Below are 23951 nucleotides of genomic sequence, written 5' to 3' on the forward strand. Positions count from 1 at the left end.
GCCTCTGCCTCTAGAGGGAAAGTGGCCGCTCTGTGATTTCCAGCTCCCGGAAGCATCTGGAGCTGGAAGAGGTGGAGGTGCAAGGGTCCTGTGCATCCCCTCTCCACCCCCTCCTCCTCTCACCCCATCTCAGCTGGGACAGCCAGGAGTCAGGTTCCAGAGCCATCTCCCTTCAGAGGAGCTAATCTGGGACCTTCCTGCCCAGGGCTTGACAGAAAGCTGGGAGCCACAGTGCCACAGGCCCTCAACTGTCCCCGGGAAGACAGACCCCAGACCCTGACCACCTGCCAGGAGCCTCCTGGCAGAGGTGTGAGAGACAGAAGAATGTGGCCCACACCGCAGTGGTGGGGAGGAAGGTGTCTTTAGGGAGAGTAAATCTCCGCAGAGCCTCCAAATGCTGTTTCATGGCCTATGAAGACCCTTCAGGGGTTTAAGTGAGGCCATCTCCTTCTCCACTACCCTGAGAAGCCAGCCTGCTACTGTCACCCGGGGCACTGGCTGTCCCCAGGGAGGCCGCCCTTCCCCACGACCGCACTGTGTCTCTCTCCTCCCGCCCACCACCGCCCCCATGGCCACAGGCAGCTGGCTCAGGCCTGCATGCGGTCCTGGAACCGCAGGGCTGGGGCTGTCTCTGCAGCCTGAGGGGTCCAGGCCTCCTGCTGAGCCCCCAGACCCCCAGCCACTCCTGGTCCTCTCTCACCCAGTTCTGCAGGCCGAGCCCTCCCCTGCTCATCCCAGCACAGCGTGCCCTGCCCTGCAAGTACAGTGCACCTACTGAGGCGGAGAAAACAGCCCCAGCGGCCCTCCCCAGCAAGAGGGCAGGAAAGAGATGGACCACGGCGGCTTCATACTCACACCCACAAACATGCCTTTAAAGCCATCCCTCTGTTGGGACAAACCTGCGTGCCCCACCAGCACAGCTCTCACTACCCATGAGCAGGTGTGCATCCTGAAATCCTTCACCAGGGCTGCAAAGCCTGGCAGAAACCACCAAGCACTAAAGCTGCCAGCGTGGCCGAGCAGCCCTTTCCCCCACCACACTGGGGTATGGTGGCAGCCAGCCAGAGCAAGAAAGGATGGATGGGGACAGACAGGCTGCCCGGAGGGTGCGGATGAGTGACAAGGCCTCACAGGCCCCAGCTATGCCTCCGTCACACGGAGCTCAGCAGGCGACACGGCTGACTGAGGCCTGGATGCCATCTTCCTGGCTCAGGGCCTGTTCCCTGGATCCGGGCTGCTTGCCTGTGGACTGGCATGGGGTGCAGACAAGTGGGCAGCAGGCGTACAATTCGGAGGCCACCCGGAAGAGGAGCCAAGGCAGGGCAGCTGAACAGAGACGAGGTGACCCCTGCGACGCAACCAGAGCCAGGACAGGTGCAGTCTCCAATGGCGCTGGGGGGGCTGAGTCTCAGCTCGGGTCCAGGGGCGTCTGGTGCCCCATCCCTCACCTGCGGGGCAGCTGACCACTGGGCCGCCTCGATAACCTCTCCGAAGAGCCTGCTCAGTGGTTTCCGAGCGACCCCGGGCCCCGGGTGTCGCTCCTGACCTCAGGAAGCGCTCCTCAGTCCACGCTGTGGGAGGACCCACCCCACAGGCTACTCACAGCGAGTCCCGCTTCTCGTCTGCACGTCCGGACGCTGCCTACCAGCCTGCGGAGGCTCCTCCTCACCCCGATTGAGAATGGAGCACCTCACTGGCTGCCAGCCGCCCTCACTTTCGTTTTATCCATATTTCCTACAGACTGAAGGTGCAGTTTTTGTTTATCAGACCTCATGATGCTCTGCCCCTCGGTTATGACCATCACCAGGTCCTGTCCGCATCCCCTAAGCGTGCTTCCAGTGGCCCGCTTCCCACCATCCCACCAGCAACACTGGCAGACTGCCGGCTGTCCCCCAAAACCTGCTCTTGCCCTGCTTAGCAATACCGCCCGCAAAATTCCCTGGCAACACGACCACCTGCAAGGAGGACAATGTTCCCCAGGCCCTTCGGAGTGACTACGTTCCAGCCCATGGGCTGTGGTGGGGATATGGCCCAGGGGTGTCCCCGCCCTAACCCCTGTTAGCTGTGACTGTGCCCTGACGAGGGAAAGGGGTTTGTGCCCGTGGGACGAAGCTGAGGACCTTGAGACGGAGCAGCTGGCCCGGCTTTCCCGGGTGGGCCCCACGCCATCCCAAGGGCCCCTAGTGGAGGAGGTGGGAGGGGCAAGGGAGGCAGACGGAGGAGATGTGCCAACAGAGGCGGTGGCCAGAGCTGCCCCTCCCGTCAGGCCCCCCAGGAGGCAGGCTGTGGGCCCAGCGCACCCGAGTGTCCCTCAAGGGAAAGCCAGGTTTATGCAGTGCACAGAAAATCTCTGACAATGGGGAGAACAGTGGAAAACACTTAAGAAAACCATGAAAAGAAACATATAAATTTAGTATTCTATATATAACTTTTAAAAAAATGTATGAAGTGATAGTAGTATAAAATGTTGCATAGCAAATAATATTTTGTAAAAATCCAGTGAGATATAATTTTATCATTTAAGATGATTCATAAAATATATTTTGCTAAAAGCAAATCAAAACGTCATAGACAGTGAGTCCCTTTTGTGCAGCAGAGAGAAACGGGCTCCTGTACGCCAGGCACCTGTTCCCGCTACGTGGGGTCCAGCAGCACCCCATCTGGATGCGGGACTGAGGCGCAGTGAGCCCCTCCCCCCTCGGCCAAGTCCGGGGGTCACCCAGGCGGGCATCTGAGGGGACGAGGGTCCACAGCGTGAGCACATGAGCTCCAAGCCGCGAGCTGTCCCCAGGCAGCTGCAGAGACCGGCTGGCCCCCAGAGGCTGCGCCATCACTGGTAAGTGACCTTCACACAAAACGTTTCTTCATTTTTGTCTTCGTGGTCGTTGATGTAGATCAGAATCTCCTTCACCCCAGCTCTCTGACACGGTGCAAACCGCAGGCCAATAGTGTAGGTCTCTCCCCCCTCAACCTGGAAGCAGGCATCGGAATCCTAGCACCCACCCTGTCAGCTCCTCTCCCGCTTCCAGCCACTTCTGCGCACGCAAATGTATTTTCTCAAGCCCAGCAGGCCACACAGGCTGACAGGATTCTCAGCCGTGGGCTCCAGCCTCTGGGGCCTGGGTGGCGGGAGCCGGGACCACCCCCCAACCACGGTCCTAAGGCTTGCCCTCTGGCCCCACCACTGGGGGGCCCCGGGACAAGCTGCTTTTCTCTCACTCTCAGGGGACACTTCACGACGGGAGAAACTCTCTCCCTAAAACACTCACGGTACATAAATGGCTAAGTTTTGGGTTGGTTCTGAATAGAAGTGCAGAAACTGCCTGGAAGGCCAGCCTGGGCCCAGACCCTCACTGGGGCCTAGACGGGGGGGGCTCAGGCGCGGGCAGCAGAGCGCAGGTGACCCTCACTGTTTCAAAGCCTCACTTGACTCAGAAAGGCACTGTTCACCCCCAGGACCTTTGGAAGGCCACCATCATTAGATAAAATTGCTCCAAAATGCAGCCCTGGCCGCCCTGCCCTCTGGGCCCACACGCAGGAGGGCCCGCGTGCAGACAGCCCGCCCGCTGACCTGGAAGGAGTCCTCCTTGAACTGCAGCAGGTCGGGGTGGTCACTGTGCAGGTGGAAGGTCCTCCGGGTGGGGTAGGGGTTGGTGTAGGTGATCCGCTTGTTGGCGCCCTGACCTTCCCCGGCGGCCAGCTGGATCTCAAAGGCCTGTGGGGGACGCATTTCCTGAACCTCCTCTGCGTGGGCGGCTCCATAAATACAACAGGCAAGCTACTGAGCTCCCAGCTGAGGGGCCTCAGAGGTCAGAAGCAGCCCCCACCCCAACCCCTGGGCCCAAGAGGGCAGGAGGAGGAGATTCCTCCCTGAACCCAGGCAGGCCTGGGTCACCAGCCCGATGACGATCAGGCGATACCACCTGTACCAGGGTCGCTGCCACCCCTCCCTCCAGACCTTGGAAATGAGAGGCAGGCGGCAGGAAAGGCACACGAGCCACGAGGCCACCAGCTGGTGAAAGTCCACGTCGACCAGGTTGAGGTGGAGGAACCGGCTGCCCGCCCTGAGTGGCCGCACGCCCACGTGCAGGTCCTGCACCCCGTGGGGGGGCAGCACAAAGACGCCCTTGGGGTCCGTCTTCAAGAACAAGAGAAGAGAAGTGGGTCAGATGGGGCCCCTCTGCCGTGCAGCCCCGGGGCCCGAGGGAAGCCAACAGAGCCCCGGCTGCCCCAGGGCGACCTGCTCTGAGGGGGCACGCAGCCTGCGCAAGGTCAGAGGGGCATGAGAGAAAACGCAGAGCTGAAGCCAGCCCACTGTCAGAGACAGCGCCGCAGAGTGTCACCGTGTCACCATGTCACCGTCGGGTCGGGCAAGTGCCCCTCCCGTGCGGACATGGCCCCCTAAGTGGCAGGGCTGCCTGGGCAGGAGGCACCTTTGCAAACTTGGCTCTCCGCCGGCCCCCGCGCAGGGATCTGCACACCCTCGTCATCCAGACACAGAGCTGTGGCCGCCTGAACTGTGCTGGGTGACTATTAACACCAACTTCTCGTGATTCTCAACACTGGCCCTTGGGACTCATATGTCATCATCCCACGATGGCACAGATAAAAGGCAATCTGAGAGAAGACTCTGCCAAAGAGGGTTTCCGCCTGAAGGAGCCGTGAACCTGTCCTCAGGACCAGCCTTGGGCTGCAGCCCAGGGCCAGACAGTCCAGCGACGTACCGTCAGCTCCTGGGGGTGTGAGGTGAACGCTCTCACTTTCCTAACTGCCTGTGTCCCCCGGAGGACGAGGGACAGGCGGGTCCACTGGCCTGTGACACAGGCGACATCCACACGCTGCAGGGAGTGCAGGTGGACCTGCCATATCTGGAGGGGTGTTGCCAGCCAGCGGTCCCTGCAAGGACAGAGGCCTTCAGCAGCGTCGGGGGGCAGCAGTACCCACGGGGAGAGGCCGCGAGTCGGGGCTGGAGCACAGCTGCCACCTGGGGGGCACGTCCCCCTCCGCAGAAGGCCCTGGGCCAGGGCTGCAGGCCTATGCCTCACTGGACCCTGCATGGGACGCCTTGAGTGGATGACGGCAGTGTGCATCCTGGGCCACTTAAATCCCAACCCCGGTCCCTGAGGCAAAGGCCAGGGAGAGCACACGTGGGCCAGAACATGAGCTTGGAGGTCACACGGGCCTGAGGGCAGGAGCTCCGTGCTTGGCGCTGTGGGACCAGCCTTTACTGTGAAGAGGGCCTTGGTAACGCTGCCCCGCAGGGTCATCCTCTGGTGTGGCCGCACAGCATGTGGTGGCCGGATGCAGCCCTCAGCCTGACGGCACTGACAGGCCCTCCCCACCCCACTCTGCTGGAAGGGCTTGCGACCATTTGAAAGGGTCCTCAGGGGCTGGGAAGCACGACTGTGGGGGAAGGTATCGGGACTGGGGTATTTCGGAGGGTAAGGGAAGCAGAGGGCGCGCTAGTCAGTCTTCAGGCCACCCTCCATCCCCCTGGGCGGACCGCAGTGACGGGGGCCCCGGGCACTGTTCCGGAGAAGCTGCCTCGAGTCTCTCCCCCTGGTGGGCTTTGCTTCGCCCTCGGGCTGCTGCTGCTCTGAGCAGAGGGCACCCTCTGCAAGGCCCCTGCCGGCCCCAGACTCAGCTCACACAGCAAAGGCCCAGCACCACCCTGCAGCTCCCGCCCCTCACACGTCTCCGGACCACAGGGCTCACGCACTTACGTGTAAATGGTGATGAAGAAGTCTTTGATCTCTGGGCTGGGACCACTAGCCACCTTCAGGAACACGTCCCGCGGCTCCCCGGGGCCCTGCCAGACAGGGGGGCACATCACGAGAACGCTGTCTCTGCTCTGAGCTCAGCCCCCCAAAGTCCACTCAAGGTGAAAGCAGGTGTGAGCCAAGCTCCCTGCCCCCAACAAATGTTTCATTTTCTGTACTAGTCAAAATTCACGATTGTTTTCAGTGCAAAAGCAAAAGTCATTAACTCCTGATTCATACCGAGTCCAACAATCATATTCTGCAGGAGATATTATCAGCCTCCTGACCAGTCACAACACAGTTATTGTTATCCTCACTCAATGGCAATTAATCAGTGGCTTAATTACTGTTCACTTTAGTCACTGTGCTTCACGCCTTTTCTTTTCATCTAAATTCAGATAACCAAGGAACTGATCTGCCAGCAGAAAAAATGAGCTCATAAAGCTCTCCTGAGGATGTCCAAGCGGCCCTTCCACACCTTCACTGAAAGCGTGAAAAGAGGCGGCCGCGGCCAAGGGGGTGCAGGGCTGCGGGCGGCTGGGAAGGGTCTGCCCAAGGCCGGGGCTCAACAGAACCTACCACACTGTGGGTCTCACAAATGACATTTGGGTCGCTGCATCGGACGTGGACCGGGGGCTCTGAGCCGGGTGTGCCCACTGGAACACCTGGAGCGGGGACACAGAAACAAGCAAATGACTCTCAGAGGCCTTGGCCGCATCACAGACGGCTCTGCGTGTCACATCGTGGTCTGAGACAGGCCTGGCCCATCACTGGTGCTCACAAACACCTCCTGGGGAAACAGCTGATGCCCCCTCCACCCCACGCCACGCCTGCAGGGCGTCTAGCCCTTCCCTGTGCTCTGCCGCCTCCTCGGGGACTCACCCAAAGGGAGTCACCAAACAGCAAAGGGAAGCGCCATGGAGCAAGGCGCCGGGCACAAAAGCCGAGGTGTGGCTTGTGGGGCAAGAGACGGAAACAAGTGTGTCAGCGGATGGCATGCAAGACCCTCAGCCCAGCCCACGGGTGTGGGTTTGAGGAGGGCAGTCAGCTAGCCATGCATACACCCTGCCTCCAGAGACCAGAAGGTCCCATTCCAAGCAATAGGGGCAGGGGGCAGAAGTCAGAGGTGTGTCACATGTTTTTGGAGTAGTAGCATCAGGGAATGATGGAATGATACCCTTGTCACCTTGGGAAAACTTTTCCCTTCTGTTGAACCTGCAAAATGCCAGCCCTGGGGACAGGCAAAACCTGCCTGGAAGCGTGTGCCAGGGAGGCAGGCGGATGGCCTTCTTCAGGAAGGTGAGCTCTGGGTGATAGAAGCGGAAGACCTGGTCCACCACGTGGGGCTGGGGTTCCACCGTCAGGCAGAGCACAGCCATGGGCTTGCCACCGCTCCCGCAGAACAAGACCTGCCAAGAGGGCACGTGGCGCTGGCATCAGGAGCGCACGCAGGCTCGTGGGCAGCAGCGCACACCGCGCCCTCTGTGAAGAGAGGGTCAGGGGTCCCTGCAGGGTCCACTCGCCCCCATGAGGTGGGAAGGGCAGGCATCGTCAGAAAGGGGGACAGGGTCCGCTGCAGCAGGTGCCCACATGGAGAGGACACGCTCAGCTCCAGGCCTGCATGTGGGCATGATCCCACAATGTGCCTGCCGCTACTTCTCGTGAGTAAGGTACATGCCCAGAATGCCAGTGAGAACGGTGGGCAGCCCCAACATTAAACACGCCTTCAGACAACGTCCCACCTTCGGTACACCTGCCGTGCGCATGAACCTAGCCAGGTCCTCGCGGGGGCGGTGGGACACGCTGCCCTGAGCACATGCAGTCCAGAGGCTAAAGGAAGCCATACCTGGGCCAAAGGGCTGGACACACAAACTTCCTTTTTCAAAAAAGAAGTTGCTCACTAAAAACCTCATGTGCTCAAAAGAGGTGCTGGTCCGGACAGCTGAGAGAACAGACCACTCTCTCAGCCTGGCCCGGTGTGTGCTGCAGGCCCATGCTGGGCGCCAGCACCTAGCCCAGCGCCTGGGGCCGAGCATCCTTCCCACGTCAGGGCCGAGTCTGGGCCCCCAGACAACCCGCCACCTGGGAAGGACGTTCCTCTGCCTTGGTAAGTTTTACTGAGAAATCTTTCAGATGTACACATATAAAAGGATCTATACGTAAAAATCTGTTGTCATGAATTTTAACAGGACGGCCACCATGAGCCTGTGGCCCTGTTTGGAACAAGCCTGCCATCCACACTGCCGAGCTCTCTGTGCCCCAGGTGTACCTGATGCAGGCAGGCCTGCCACACCTCAGAGCTGCCATCCCGAACTCCGTGGCCACCGTCCCCAGGTATTTTCCCCCCTTGTGGGTCTTTAAACAACACTGGGCTTCATTCTGCCTCTCTGGAGCCCCACTTGAGAGCCATGACCCCACAGGGCTGTTCCTGCTCGTCCCACACGCCCGCCCGGCCTCATGGTCCAGCTGGGACAGGCTCCCACCGCACACCCAGAGCTGCACAGCCAGACTTCCATTCTACAATGAGCGACTGCTTGCTGCACTGTTGTGGCCAGGTCAGAACAGGGTCTCTGCCCGCCGCCCGCCCCACTCTGCCCTGCTCTCAGGGCTGACATATGTCTGCCCCACCAGCCTCTGCTGGAAGCTCTGGCCACAGGGGACGGCCAGGCCCAGGGATGAAGCAGGGCCTGCCTGCCCGTCTGCTCCCCTCCTGGTCCCACACAGCCGTCCCTCTCCTAGCAGGTTCCAGCATTGCAGACCTGTCAGGTCCCCCAGAAGGACCCGGCACCTGCCGGGCAGCACCCCCCACCACACCCCGTCATAGGCTGGATCTCAGGCAGGCCCACTGGCCTTCCTCTGAGCATCTGATCTTTATCTCCAGTTTCATCCCTCTGCTCCCACTCTGAGTGTCTGAATCATTATGTCCAGCTTCGTCCTCTGCTCCCCAGCACCAGGAGGGGCAGGTCACTGGTTTCCTGCCATTTCTACCTCCTTAAAACTTGGAGTTCTGAGTTGACTCTTCCAGTGACCCGGTCGGCAGCATTATGCCGAGTTAACAATGCTTTGTATTAAGTTCTCCCTTAAAGAAGCTGTGTGGTTCCTGTGTCTGGCTGCTGATGCGGCCCTTCCCGGGGCTACTCAGCGGGGCCGGGTAAGCAGCCAGGCGGGAGGACAGGGTGCATCCAGCCCACAGCAGCTATGGCACACAATCCGTCACTCTAGGGCACCTACGAAAATGAGTCATCAGGTTAAGAGTTTCCAGACACAACTGCCTGAATTCCTGATGACTCCTGTGGCCCCTCCTGCTCTGCTGTGTTTTTCTCCACAGCATGACTATTTCCTGTATTAGGTATGATCATTCCCCACCAAAATGGAAGCCATATGGGTGGCTATTAGCAGGGTCCCAGGCCACACCGGGGGCCTGGACACAAGACCAGGGGCCCCACCCACTGTCCGAGTGGCCAAGGGTCCCGAGTGACAGCAAGGTGTGAGCACCCAGACCCAAGAACCTGCGGCCTAGGAAGACCCACCCGGCTGAACCTCCCTCCAGACCTAGAGCAGCCCAGCAGGGACGCCCACGGAAACAGCCAGACCACAATCCTGCCTTTGGAGAACCTGCATATAACGGGAAGCCTTGGACAGAGCTTCCATATTCCCTGTAGTTTTTATGACACTAAGATCTAAAAGAGTTGACAACATTTGTACATCAAGTAAAAGCTTCAAAAATGGTCCTCAGTGCAAAATGGGGCGGCCCCTCCAGAGAGGGACACGGTGGAGCTGCAGGAGGCCCGGCTGCTCACTGCGCATCCGGAGGAAGAGTGGAGGGCGGGCGCGGCTCAGACCCAGGACCTCGGGCACGGCCTGCACGCGAGTGCACGTGACACACACACACGGGGAGAGAAGCGGGGTCAGGAATGGAAGCAGGATCTTCTGGACTATATCTCATTTTACAGTTTGATTTTAGATTCATATAAATGTTTATAGTTAATTAAAAACAACTAAATTAAATCAAAGAAAAAAAACAAAGGATCTATATACACTGAAAACAAATGAAACAAACCTAGCTGTATATCAAGTTGGTGATAACCATACAGAGAAAAATTCTTTAAATAAATTTGAAACTCAGGACAAAAAGGACGACCCAGGAACCTCGAGCTGCAGGGTCGTTTGCGGCTGGCACTGATAATCTGAGGCCCACACACGCCAGCCAGCTTGGCCAGCAGCACGAGAACCGGAAGGACCGGCCAGTGAGTCGGTGGGTTGGTCATCTACAGGGGAATGGAGCAAAGTACATATATTGAAGATAATGGAGCCAGGTTTCCCACTGGCAAACGGGAATTACAAACATGGGGAAAGGCGGCTAGAACAGGCCCCCTGGTACTAGAAGCCCTGCTGGGAATGCATGGCCGTTGACGTAAGTAGGCAGATAGGGAGCTGTGACATGCATGTCCATGCACACATGCACTCCTTAGCTCTCTGCTGAGAACTAGAGGTGAGGACACTGTAGTGAGGCGCACACCCAACACCAGACCTTGGTTTCTAAGTACCATTCTCCACAAAAGAGGAGCTTAGTTAAATGGCTGATTCCAGAAATGGAGCAGGGAAGGCATAAAACGACCCTGGAACGCCTTGTACACCAGGCAATTAGACGTCCCCAAAGAACGACGGGGAGACGTTGAAAGGACACAGATGCCATCCTGAAGCGGCCGCCACTGGGGGGTCAGGAACAATATGAGCAGCAAACCAAATAACAACAGTAACAAATTATAACCCACTGGTTAAAACAGGAATTCATGGCCCAGACGGGCACCAAGAAATAAGCTCTGTCTTACTCAGAACACCGGTCATACGTGTAAAGGCAAGGTGGATCTGGAAATCCCCGTCAGGCAGCCCTGGCGCGGATGGCTCACCCAGCAGGAATCAAATTTCTCCTGGGCCCCGTCTACAGTCTCAGCACCTCCCACAGAACCTACTCATTACCTTCTGATTATCACATGCGAAGTACTCCCTAATTCATACTGAGGGGGCCTAGCAGATACCATAACACAGTAACACCACCAGTAATGAAACAACCAGTATCCTATCCCTCCCGACAAAGTCCTGAGAATACAAACTCCTGTGCTCTCCCTGCCCCAGAGCGTAACCTGAGTCTAATCATGAGCCACCAACAGACAAGCCCAAGTGGAGGGACTTTTGCAAGATAACTGGCCAGTATGCTTAAAAATAGTACAGCCATGAAAGGCTAGGAGGGCCTGGCGGTATGCAGGGAAGACCAAAGAGGCCCGCGTGACCTGGTGGCTCTCCTGTGGCGACAGGCGAGAGTCCTCATTCTCAGGATACACAAGCTCTAGGTTTCATGGAGCAACAGGGTATCATGTCAATGAATTATGGGTGAACACCTAAGATTCCTGGGATTGGCCTTAAAACTCCAAATTCATGTAGGAAAAATGTACTAGCCTCTCATTTAAATCTACACGCTCCCTAGACGAAGGCAAAGCTGTGGCTGCACCTTCACTTAAAACAAAACAAAATTTCACTGCTGAGGTGGGCCCAGGGCTGCCACACGGGGAGCCGGAGCCACTGTCCCTGCTGGAAATACTCCGCCCTCCAGGCAGGGCTGGGGAGAAAGGGTAGGTTTTTGTTCTTACTTTCAAATTACTGCAACAGGCATTTGGCTACAAAGAAAACACTTGATCAAGCCCTGTAAACCCAGTGCCCCCAGCTCCTCCTGGGGCAGCCGCCGCAGGCTGTTGGTAAGTGCTCACCTCACAAGCACACCCTCCCTTAGAGGGGGAGGAGGCTGGAGCCTTACTCTGGGAAGTGGGCCCACCCACCACGCTGATTCCACATAATGCGGGAACGCTGGGGACCAAGTCCGAAGGGCCAGGCTCGCCCCTGTGTGTGGGTCCACGGGCTGTGACAGCTGTTCTTTCAGGGCAGCGGGCAGGCACCAGGGGCTCTGGCTTTGCACACAGGGCTGCAAAACGGCAAGTTGCCAGGGAGACGTTTCCAGGCTAGGCACCGGCCCAGACTGTCACTGCCTGGGCAGGACCTGAACAGCGCACTCCAGTGGCCTGTCCCCAGCCCGAGCCCTCCTGCTAGGAGCACAGGGAAGGGCAGAGCAGCCAGGTCCCAGCGGCCCGAGTAACAGGGGAACTCATGAACCCTTCGCTCAGCCCGCTCAGAGGACACCGGCACACACGGCAGGACTCCGGAAACACCGGGGTCCCAGGTCTGTCGTCTGGCCCTTACCTTGGCATGCTTCGTGGGCGCTGCAGTGGGCTTCCCAGGTGACCCGACGTCTGCACCCTTCCCACACCTCAGCTCGGCGGAGCCCTGTGGGAGCCAGTCAACCCAGTGGGTCACAAGACAGAGGCCTGGGGTGCAGGTTCTTCTCCCTGCATTATAGCTGCCACCTGGCCGAAGGCCCCAGTGCACAGTCCCGTGTGCTCCCACAGTGACCCTCTGGGTGGCTACTGACACAATCCAGCCTCACGGCCCAGGGAGGAAGCAGAGGTGGCCGTGAGCAGACCGGCAAGCCGGACGTGGTGACCCAGCTGTCTGGAGCCAAAGGCCTGGGGTCCTCACCACTGCCCTTAGGACCTCTTGTCCCAAAAAGGCATCTAGAGAGCCTGCATGGGAATCTGGGAGCCTCTGGAACTCCTCAAGCCCACTTAAGTAGTGATCATTATCCCACAGAATTGACCTCAAAAGGTCAATCAGACCCACACACATCCCCCCCTGCACCCACCCGTCACTTACATGAAACCCCCAGGTCTCTGCACCTCGTGCAGAGGAGCACCCCCTGCTGCTGCGAGAAGCAGGCAACCAGCACTAACCGGGGAGGCTGGGAACCCTTGGCTAAGCTGAGGTTGAGGGAAGCCCGTTACAGTCCAGTGGGGGGCACTCAGAGGACCTGGTCTAGTCTTTCCTGAGGCCCACCTCGCAGGGAAGGGGAGGCGTCAGGCTGCGGTGCACAGTGCCAGTGCCAGAGCCCGGGGGCCGGACGGCGCATCAGGCTGTGCAGCACGGCAGGAACACGTGCACACTCGGCCGGCCCTCGGTGACCCAGCAAACAGCATCTAGCCAAATGGGGTCTTCCCGCGCGCCTGACAAGCCTGTGGGCTGAGAGAAGACGTCCCCACCTGACCCGCAGAGAAGGTCTGGTATTTGAAGGGGATGTGGGCAGTCTCCCTGGGGCGCAGGAAGAGCCGGGGGGCGAGGCCGCCCTGCAGGTGGAACATGCCCTCCTCTACCGGCGTGTGCAGGTTGGCCGCCTCCTTGAAGTACCGCCACTCCTGGCTGTCCACGACGATGCTGGGGGGCAGGGGACGCAGCACTGAGGCAGGAACGCTCTCGCCAGGAAGGCCCCTGAGGGGACGGGCCCCCCCAACCCCCAGAGAGGGGCACTTAGGAGCGTGGGTAGGAGCAGAGTGGGCAGGACCCTTGAGGGACAAGATGGGCTTAGCTTTCAGGCAGAACCGAGTCATCTGCCACCAACCCAGTGGCGGCTGGGGGCCAGGCCGGGCCGCCTGGAGCTCCCACCTGAGCTCGGGGTTGTCCATCTCAATGGTCACTGTGTGCTGTGTGTTGTGGGGGTTCCTGAGCTCGAACTCGAAGAACTCGGCGGTGCCCAGCGTGGCATAGACCGTGTGCTCCTTGGTGATGGCCAGGCTCAGCACCCTGGCGATGTTCTCAGCCTTCGTGCGCTCCCGGTAGGCAGCGATGACCTGCAGCCCCCTCGAGTGCTGTGCACAGATGCTCTGCTGGGCCTGCAGGACACAGGACCCAACAGGGACCACGGTCAGGGGCACGCTCTCCTTCCTGAGGGCTATTCTCTGGCCATGCCCACACCCCAATACTAAATGTCTTCAGGAATCAGCACAGCCCCCTCTTCCACCGCGTGGGCTGGTGGGACTGGCCCACCTCCAGCTCCAGCAGAGAGAGAATGGGCTATGCCTGACCCTCCTCAGGGAGGTCTGCGGCACTTCTGGCCTGTCCCCAAGGTGCTCCACCATAGGCGGTAGGGTCTGCCCTGCACACTCCCGAGAGGATACGAATGCCAGCTACCATCGGGCTCCCCCAGCCTCAGGGCTGGACCCAGGCACAGTGGGGAATTAAAAGACAAGGTTTCCAACAAAGGAAAGAATGGCCTCAAAACTAAGACTGGTGACAGGATCACCGGCCAAGGTCCGCAGCATGGCGGCAAGACCCTGTGTGTGGGCCAAGTCCCCAGTGGGCCTGACTGACCTCTGGGTCAGAGTTCAGACACGGGCACCCTTAGTGGGGCTTGGCCGCACACCCGTCACCCACCCCCTCCTCAGACGCTCTGGGCCCCTATGGGCTTGGTCAGCACGTATATGCTCTAGAGGTTAGACGTGGGCTTCTTTGTCTCGTATGCCTTCTTTTTGTAAGGGAGGCCCACAGGAGGCTGCTCTACAAGCTCTCAGACCTAGAGGCCACCCCTGCACTGGGGAGTCAGCCAGGCCCAGGGCTAGGACTTCAGAATGCTGACGTTCAGGCCTCAGAAGGCAGGGCCGCCTGAATGCCCCGGGCTTCAAATCAAGGGGTGACAAACCCAATTCCTACTCGAGTTGCTCTGGATGCGGGCTCTCCAGTACCCACACCCCTGGCAAGGAGACTGAAGCTGAGCCTCTCACTTCTCTGTGGGGGTCTCGGAACAGGAGGGCAGTCATGCCTGGTTTTGAGGCCTCCCCACGCGGGCACTTTATGATTAGATCTTCTCCACAGAGTGGGCCCTCTGTGGACTGCGCTAACCGGCCATCATTCAGGGTGGCAAACAGAACAGGAGTGGCTTTTCAACCCTGAGCTGAGACACTGTGTCACCCAGACCCACCCCCAAGTGGAGGAGACAAACCTGTACTGTCCATGGCGGTGTGGCCCCCAGGACGATACGCTGCGGGTTGTAGGGGAGAGGCCACGTGAAGGTGGGTGTTAGACTGACCACGGTGCAGGGCAAGGTCACAGCCACTCCCCAGTTACCGCAGAGCAGATGGGGACCCTGGGGGTTGTCCCTGCCCCGTCCTCTGTCCTCTTTACCACAGCACAGAGGAATGGGTAGCCTGACACCCCGGCCTCTCTCCACCCACAGGAGATGAGGTAACTTATTTGAAAGAAATTTCTGGAGCATGAACCAGGCAGGCGTAGCCCTGTCCTTCCCTTCCTCTTCCTTTTGGGACCCACACACCTAGACAGCATCAGGCCCTCACACCGCTCTTGGCCACGTGGCAAGGTCAGTGAGGAGGACCCTGTGGGTGCAGGCAGCCCACTGCTGTCCGTCTGGCATCAGCTGGACAGCGCAAGTCTGCAGAGCAACTCCAGGCTCAGCACACACACCTTGCCTGCAGACACCAGCCAGCTCTCCAGGACCCGCTCTACCCATCACCAGAGTCACTGGCACAGCGGCGACACCGGCTCTCTCTGCCATACGCCCGTCTCGTTTCTTAGTCAACTCAAATCCCAGACAGGCAAGGGGGTTGACTCTCGGTGGACCCCTCAGGCCCCCAGGCGGCACGTCCACCGCATGTCCCCAGGACCCGGTCAAGGATGGGCTCATCACCCAGTCAGAGCAGGGAGACCATGAGCAACTTGCTGGGATTCCTAGGAAGTAGAGCTCTCCCTTCTGCAGCACTTGGGGGTGGGGGTGACAACCTAAAACGGGGGGCTGGTGCTGCGCATGCTTCCGAGGGCCGATCCGGGGCTGCTGGCATATCACTGCAGGGAGCACATGGAGGGCGGAGGTAGGGGTGGGGACCATGCAGGCACTGAGGTCACAGACTGGGTGGGAGCCGGGCTCAGAGGGCCGGGATATCGTGGTGGCTGGGACCTGGGCCCCGGCTGCTGTGCAGACCAGCACCGGGCTTTCCATCACTGGAGGCTCCAGGGAAACCCCCACAAGGAGATGACCTGCCAGCTCTTCTTCCCAGGCCTGGGGTCCAGGGAGAAGGTGCTCAGACCAAGGCCTTCCGGTGGCTGGGGCTTTGCCCGCTCACAGTGCCTGGCACGGACCAAAGGCAGTCATGAGGGCCAGCCGCTGTCCGGGCGCCAGACTCTCACAAAGAGGTCTGTGACCCCCAAGGCACAGCAGGCCTCTGAACACAGGCGTCTGGCCTCCTGCTCCGTGCTTCTCCCGCGGCTACACCACCTTCCCCAAGGAGTCCGAGATGCTCAGCCCCCCTCAAGTCTGTGAAGACTGTCAGGGAAGAAAGCCACTCGCTGAGTTGTTCTCTGCCTCCCGATGCACGAGGCCCAGTGCCAGAGCCTTCCATGACCTCATCACACATGCAAAGGTCCAGGCCACGGACTCGGCCTTAAAAGCTGTCCTGCACCAAACTCCTCCGAAGGACCAACTGACTTCACAGCATTCTCACTTCAAGAGATCTGAAAGCTCTAGACAGGAGAAAAACTACCATGTGTTTGATAAATCAACTTACTTTCACCTTAAAATTCTCCAGGGCTACCAACCCAGGTAGATCATTAGAATTTAGTGGAAATTTTTCTTGTATTTAGAAATCCAATTACTTTCAAATTTACTGCTCTATTCAAGCTGAGAGTCCTGAGCTGTTGATTTCCCTGTCAGTACATATCAAGTAAGAGGAACCTGACCATTTTAATACCACCAACAGCCACGCTGACAGCTCTCCTTACAGGGACCACCACGGCCAGGCCCATCTCTCTGAGGCAGGGCTCTTGGTGTCCTCAGGTGGCCGCCCAGCCCGCAGCAGAGGTGCACCAGGCCCAGAGCCCCACCCTCAGAGGCTGCGGCTGCAGGGAGGGAGCAGGGAGCGGCCTGTACGCAAGGGGGCCCGAGCCCAGCTCGCCGGGCCCCTCAGTCCGTGGCCACAGTGCTGCCCCCACTCTGCCAGTCCACCCGCTCATCCTGCTGGCCAAGGCGGGCGCCCAGCCCATGCCCTGTCCTTTCCCGTTAGACTGAACAGTCTTCCGCTCGCTGACTGGGCTCTGCCTCGCGCCCTCCGCCTCGCACCAGAGGCAGGGGGCCTCCTCACCATGAGCACGCCGAGCATGGAGCACGCAGGGGGACGGAGCAGAGTCAGCTGACCGTGTTCACGTGGCGTCAGCACAGGCTCTGCCCCTGAGGAGGGCGCCATCTGTCTTAATGTAGAGGGTGGTCTTAGAAGGCTTTTCTCAAGACCCTTGTGACTCCTTTATTCTACAAGCCTGTAAGGTACAACCATCCTCTTCTCCCATTTCTGACTTAAAAAATATTACAGGGTCTTATATTTTAAGCCAAAAAAATGGGCATTTTTCTCATCAGAATATTACTTGATTACTTGGACAACTGTGATACAGCAGTCACAGTTCTGCTCCCCAGTCCCGGGGACCCTCAGAATCCCCCACAGAACTTTCCTAAAAGCCCAGGAGCCGAGGACCCTCCCCAAGCCAACTGGAAACAGACTCTGCAGGGGTACAGCCCAAGAATTTTGTTAAAGGCTCTCCAGGTAAGCTGACTTGAAAACCTCCTTCAGTGATTGAAAAGTTACATTCTGCAACTAGGATTTGGGAGGGAGGGAGAGAGAGCCACGCAAGCGAAGAGGCAGAGGACAAGGCAGCTTCCGCTCACGAGGACGCCTGGGGAAGCGCACATCGGTCAAGGCCCTCACCACCACGCTGGTCCTCCGGCAGCCGAGCTCCCCTCTGGCCTCCTGCAGGCGCACGGACCTCATCCGCTCCAGCTTGCGCCTGCGGACAGCATCCACCTCGCGGCCGGCACCCGGGGGCCCCTTGCTCCCCAGATGGGTGTGGGTGAACAGCATGGCGGCCAGCTCACTATCCACATCTGCCAGCTTCTGCGCTTGGACCACATTTTTTGCTGCTGGAAGATTCAAAGAGGGAGCTAGAGGTTAAAGTGCACGGCTAACATTCTTTAAACAGACAGGAAGACAAGCCTCCCAGAACCACTTTCCAGGGGCAGGAGCTCAGAGTGCACCTCATTCTCCTGTGTGCATTCTAAGGTGTCAATATAGATGGTAATTTCATAACCTGGTGTCCACCCAATTCCTCCCTTTACCACCCTCTCAAATAAAAGGAATTCCAATCTTGGTCCCTGGATACCATTTATTAATACACAATTAGGTGACTCTCTTGGGGCAAAAAGGGCAGTGTTCCAGAAGCTCATGCTCTTGGGGTTCTCTCAGGGTCTAATGGCTCCTCGCCCAGGACTGTTGGCCCTGTTCCGTGCAGCCCCTCTAGCGAGCACCTCCTGATGCCGGGCACCACTCTGAGCTCCCAGGCACACTGCCCCGTGGGGTCCTCCAACCCACCCTGCATGGGCTATCACAGACTCCACACTCCGATCAGGAACTGGGGGCTCTGATGAGTTGCAGCCTCGCCTGGATGCCAACAGGCTGGTCAGGGTGGGCAAAGCCCAGACCATGCCTTGCTCCCAAGCTCACACCCTCAACTCCATGCCCGGCTGCCTCTCAATGGCCTGGCCCCCAGAGCATGTCTTCCTTCAGGGCTTCTACTCGGACCCTGGACACACCTGCACACTGTGCAGCAGACGGGCTGAGACAGCCCAGGCCTGGGCAGGAGGGCTGCACCATCTCCCTGCAGTGGCTGTGCCAGGGACAGAGCCACGCATGGCACATACCATGTCACAAGCTGACACATGAGATTTCCAGATCACCATTCAGCCTGGCTCACGTGAGCAGGCGAAGGAGCACCCCAGCTTGGGTCGGGGCCCTTCCTGACTCCTGGACGCCACCAGCACCCGCAGCGAGGAAGCGCCACCCTCCTTCCACCGCCAGTCCACACCACCAGCACACACCTGCAGCCTCTACTGACGTGCTCCACCAGGCAGTTCCCCCCAGTTTTTCTACATCTTACTCCATTACAAATAAACACATGCTATGTCCAGGTTCCTCAGCACCATCCTATTTTAAAGGCATTTAACTGCTTTTCAGACACCATGAGTTGGTTTAGACGTCTTAAATGGCCACCCAAAAGAGCACTTTCATGTCTCTGGGGCTCAGGCACGAGGGGATGGGAGGTCCAGCCCAGGTCCACGGTCCCAAGTGGTTCAGGGCAGGAGACAAGCTGGGCCGGGGGTGAAGCAACGAGCTCTCTGGTCAGAGGTGCCACTGGCTCCAGAGAGGCCAGGAATGAGAGTCCAGGGCGACTGTGAGGGGCCAGGAAGCGCTTTTTAAAATTCTGTACAACTTCTACCTTTAGAATCTTCCCAGTGGGTGAAGATAGGGCTTTCTGATGGGGCGGGGTCCATCCTCTAGTTTTCGTCAAACAGATGAGACAGCTCACCACCCTCGAGGCCCTGGAGGCTCTCCACCAGCCTCACGGGTCACAGCTCCCGGCACTGACTGGTGGGGCCCTGGCCTGCCAGCCCCGGGACTGGGGGTCTCCCCAGTATGCTCAGGCTCTGTTCCCAGAGTGCAGGGGCTCCTCACCATCCATTCTCTTGGTGATCAGAGGGACCACTGGGGATGGAGAAGCACTGGCCCCAGAGCCGGAAATCCAGATTCCAGGCCACCGCCTTCACCCCACAGCCAGCAGGTCACCGGCCCTCCCCTGCCTTGGTTCTAACACTGAGGTGAGGAGGCTGGCCCAGGACAGACTCCCAGCCCTCCAGGGTCATAGATCTCAGACCCCCTTCAGCACTGAGCCTCCAGGGCCCCCAGCCCTGGGGGGATGTCCCAGGGCCCACAAGGTGTGGCTGGAGTGTCAGAGAACGCAGGGGATCCCGGAGGCCCTCCAAGACAGAGCCAAGGCCCCCAAGTTCTAACCAGCCACAGCTCGGGGCTTCCTCCTGAGGCACAGGCTCAAGGCCCAGAGTCAGAGGACCCCCGGCACAGGAAGCTCACGGGACTCATGCAGATGGCCGGCAGCATGCGGAGACGCTACTTCAAGGCAGTCGCCACTTTCCATTCCAACAAGCATTTGACATTCAGGTCTGTAGATCATCTTAAGGGGACAGAAAAACTGCAGAACTTCCTGCCAGGAAAAGGATTTCCAGCAAGCTCTGGTCCTTATTTCCCAGCTTCGTAATTGGTCAGTAAGCCCTCTGCACAATGCGGAGAGTTTCAAATTAGTTTTTAAAAAATCAGTCTATGTTCAGTCTGATCTTGGTTAATTTCCTCTTCCCCTGAAGATGAGCAGCTAACCAAAAACAAATGCCACTTGTAGGATCATAATTTCTCTACGGAACAGCCCAGGCAGCTTCCAGAACCCAGTGTAGATGGTGCCAGGTCTGATGGACGAGGTGAACAAGCGCAGCCTGCGGGTCCCGAGGCGGCCGCTGAGCTGGGCACGCCGTGCACCTGCACCTACCCTCACACACGCATGTGTGCACACACTGGCACACACAAGCACACGCAGCCCCTGCCTCTGGTTCGACCCCACCTAGCCACAACCACCCTGCTCAGCAGGGCCCTGCACCCTCTCTACTCACATCTAGGGCCCCCACGAGTGAGCAGGCTGCCTCCCTCGAAGCGGCTGTCTCCATCATTCGAGATGACCCGTGACCTGGAAGGTGGCAACGAGCTGGAATTTCTCCCTCTCTGTTCACACATGTGACCTAAATTAAAAACAGCCCCAGCATAAGATATTAATGCCAAAGAGTCCAATGAAATACATCAATCTAGCCCACACGGGGTTCCAGCTTTCAAAGGGCCCATCCACACCCCCTGACCCACTAACTTCCCCAACCCCATGTGGTTCTGAATCTGTGGATGCTTTTCTCCCAGATTCTCCTCCATCTGAGCGGCAGTGTCTGCTTTTCCGTGACGTCTTCAAGGTCAAGACGCTCACACTGCACCTGCACAGACTCTCTCTGTCCCTGGACCAGCCCCAGCAGCCCTGGGATGAGGCACATTCACAAACTCTGACGTCAGCCTTTTGAATGTCACGCTGTTAGCGGGAAGGCCTTTCGGCACTTCTGCAAAGGTCTGACTCCGGACACACTCGCAGGTAGAACAGCCTCCACAGCCAGACCCTTCTTCCTCAGTTGTCCTCAGAAAGAAGCCTTTGGAGAGAGGCGAGGCTGCTCCGGGGTGTGGCCACTGCCCGGAGGCAGAGCACAGCACCACCCTTCCCTCAGCCGGACAGCAAGCAGCCCCCCGGCTGGCCAACAGAGTTCCAGGGCGAGAAGAGCTCGCCTGCAGGAACGCTGTCCCGGGGCGCCGGACTCCTGCCCACAGAGCACAGACCCTCTGCGCAGACCCGACTTCCACCTCATGGTGAGGTGAGAGCCGCTGGTGGGGTCGGGTTCTGAAATGAGCCACTCAAGTTCCAAACACAAAAGCTCACTGCCGATCTCCCTGATTCCAGCCAGATGGGGTCAAACACCTGCAGGCCGGGGGCATCCTGGTGACCTTCCCAGAAGCTGTCAGAAGCGGCACCCTTCTCCTGGGTGCCCGTCCCCACCTCTCCACGTCTCCTCCAGCCCTACCTCTGCTCTGCCCCAGGGAGGGAAGGGGGGCCATCCTGCCGAGTCCTGCTCCTCCTCTGCCTCCCCAAGATCCACCTGCCCGATGCTGCTCTTTCCAAGGGCGCACACTGGGCGCATCAGCCCACCACCCGAAAGGCATGAGCCTCGGCCTCTCGGGGACGAAGGTGGAACTTCTGTCTCCAGCTGCCTGACAGAAACGTCCCTCCAGCCCTGCTCCAAGCTGAGGCCGGGAAGGGAGTGCCCACCCTTCCGAGGCAGGTCTAGGCTGGGCGCTGCTCCAAGTGGGGGCTGCCCATGCAGGCCCCAGGGGACGGCAGCCGTAGACCCCAAAGACGGTGCGACAGCAGACCACCCCCCAAAAGACGAGCAAGGACAGTACTCCAATCTGGGGTAGAGAAAGCCTAGATTCAGAAATGACAGGCACCCTGCGGTCCTCCCTGGCCACATCAAGAAGGGACCTGCTTTTCCCGGATCAAAGGCTGCTGGTAAAGCAGCGGCCAGCACCCTCCCCCGATAACACCCACAGTCATCCTGTCTACCTGCTTTTGGTCCTCTCAAGTGCTTTCTGAGAATCTCAGACCATGCAGACCCTCCTGCCAGCCTTCCTGGGCGGGAGCCGCCCTGCTCACCTGCCCTGCCACAGTGCCACAGCTCAGGAAACAGCCCTGGCGAAGGGCTTGGGGAAGTCAGCCCGAGGGCAGGCAGGAGCTCGCACTCCACACTCTTCCCTGAGGGAAGCACAGGGTCACCACCTGTCCTGCACATGCTGAGAAGCCAACTCTAGGGCCCAAGTTCTGGCGGCCAGGCGCTCGCCACTGTCACAGCCAGACGGCAGCACCATCCCCTCCCTCCTCTGTGGCTGAGGCCAGTGACAGGCAGACCCGGCATCTCTTCCCAGGGAACTTGAGTGCCAGCCTGCGAGCCGGCAGTTACAGCCTCTCCTGCTGCTCTGGCTGGTCACCTCCACATCGACCTGGCCGAAGGCAGCAAACAGCGGAGTCTGCCCAGCACCCCCGCAGGTCGGCGCTCCCCCCAGCCAGGCCCTGCTCTCCTGGCTGCCTGGCTCTAGCACCAGCCATGCGGCTCCCACGTGCGGGCTCTGGGCCCCTGCGGACACCGGGGCCCTTCCTTCCGGCTCTGCTGCTTGTGAAGCAGCCCCAGGATCTGAGCTGTGCTCAGCCTTGGCTCTGCTCCACCGGCACCACCCACAGCTGCCCCCTTACTCTTCGGGGTGTCCAGCTTCCCCGGCAGACAGAGGCCACTAAGTCTTTGCCAAAACACCTTCTTCTGGCCCCCGTGGGATCTCTGGGCCCTGACAGCAGCTCAATCTCCCAGGCTCTCAGTCCTTCACCAAGGACAGACTCCAAGGCGAGGCAGGAGTTCAGACTTGCCCGCTATCAATCCACCCATTAATCTTCTCACCACTGTGCTAGGTCATGGGGGCCATTGCTGGGGTGAACAGTCACAAGGAGGAATCAGCGGGGTCCTCACGAGCCCCCGGATCTGTGATGGAGACCAACAACCCTGGAGCACACGGGGCAGGGGCAGAGAGCACGGCAGCCGGCAGCCTGCTGCAGGGCCCAGCCGGCCGGCACCCCAGCCGGGGCTCCCAGCGCTGGTCTTCACCCAGCTCCCCTCACACCTGTCACCTGAGGGCTCACACGGCCACCGCCCAACCTGCTGGCCTGCGCCTGCCACCCGGTGCCTAACAATCAGTTTCATAAAGAAAGAAAGGCACTTTTTTTTTTTCAAAAAGTGCAAAAATGCAGAGGAACCACAAGGCTGCCATGCTGCGTGGCCTGCGTCCTCTGCTAATCTCACCCGTCGGCTCGCGTCGGAGCCTCTCAGGCTGGGTGTCTCAGGCCCTCCTTCCCGTGAGCTTATCTCTTGCATGCAGGCAAAGTATGAAAATGACAATTTAAGATAACACATAATAGAGCTAATCTTTCTTCTGAAGATAAGATTTTAAAACCTGGAGTCACTGCACATTTGCAGGCTGCTGAATCGAATATAAAAATGACCGATGCACTATAGGGAGGAGAATGCTTCTTGCAGCCCCTCAGCCACATGAACTGTTAAGTGATGTCTGCTGCTCACATGTGGCTCATTTATTTCTCAGCATCTAATTGAGTTTTGCTGTTTCCATCCTGTCTGTTTTCAAGGCTGCCTCGGATCCTACATTTGTAAACAAGGAGGCAGAAACTTCAAAGCGGTTCAAGGTGGGCAGCGCGCCCACCCCTGCTGCAGCTGCCCTGCCCAGCCCTGCCCGCCCCCATGCTGCCACTCAGGTGAGTGGGGCCCACAGGGCTTGAGGCTTTCAAAGCAGGCTGGGTTTTGAGGGATGGAAAATTCCCCGCTAAGACAGAAAGGTCTGAGTCCCAGCTAGATGTATACAGCCCCAGAAACCTCAAACAGCTTGGTTTAGACCCGCTTTCAATTTTGCCTGGAAAAAAACTCCAATCCTTCCACCATCCCCAGAAGGGAGATTGAATGGGCTGGTCACCAGCCCCACAGGAGCCCACTCTGGCCCTCCGCCCCGAGGCAGGTACAGGCAGGCATGCCCTGTCCGACGGGCCTCAGCCGGACCTGCATGAAGTCCAGGCAGGACCATCCTGGCCACACCCAGCCCAAACTCCAGCCCACCCAGTATGGGAAGGACAGCCAGGGCTTTGCTCTGCTCTCGGGACACCATCTGATGCACAAAGTGCTGGGGGCCAAAGGAGCACCTGTCTGCCCCCCTATTCCCAAGC

The 23951-nt window shown here is 59.0% G+C and overlaps 1 protein-coding gene across 3 annotated transcripts in view; it reads right to left on the reverse strand.

The window, feature by feature from the left end:
* Positions 1-2495: 2495 nt before the first annotated feature.
* Positions 2496-23951, reverse strand: part of NPHP4 (nephrocystin 4) — a 129170-nt gene continuing 107714 nt past the window's right edge. The window contains exons 20-31 of one of the 3 annotated variants that reach the window (XM_036925417.2): positions 20203-20328; positions 17402-17613; positions 13305-13531; positions 12905-13076; positions 12012-12095; positions 7012-7168; positions 6339-6424; positions 5724-5809; positions 4725-4896; positions 3959-4138; positions 3572-3715; positions 2496-2971 (exon numbers count right to left, since the gene is read on the reverse strand). In XM_036925417.2, the coding sequence (XP_036781312.2) occupies positions 2831-2971; positions 3572-3715; positions 3959-4138; positions 4725-4896; positions 5724-5809; positions 6339-6424; positions 7012-7168; positions 12012-12095; positions 12905-13076; positions 13305-13531; positions 17402-17613; positions 20203-20328 (1787 nt within the window). In that variant the 3' untranslated portion in view covers positions 2496-2830. Of the gene's footprint in view, positions 2972-3571; positions 3716-3958; positions 4139-4724; positions 4897-5723; positions 5810-6338; positions 6425-7011; positions 7169-12011; positions 12096-12904; positions 13532-17401; positions 17614-20202; positions 20329-23951 lie in introns of all 3 variants that reach the window. The other 2 variants (XM_057499651.1, XM_057499652.1) reach the window with 2 other exon arrangements.

Source organism: Manis pentadactyla, chromosome 4 (assembly GCF_030020395.1).
Source record: "Manis pentadactyla isolate mManPen7 chromosome 4, mManPen7.hap1, whole genome shotgun sequence".
Lineage (NCBI taxonomy): Eukaryota > Metazoa > Chordata > Mammalia > Pholidota > Manidae > Manis > Manis pentadactyla.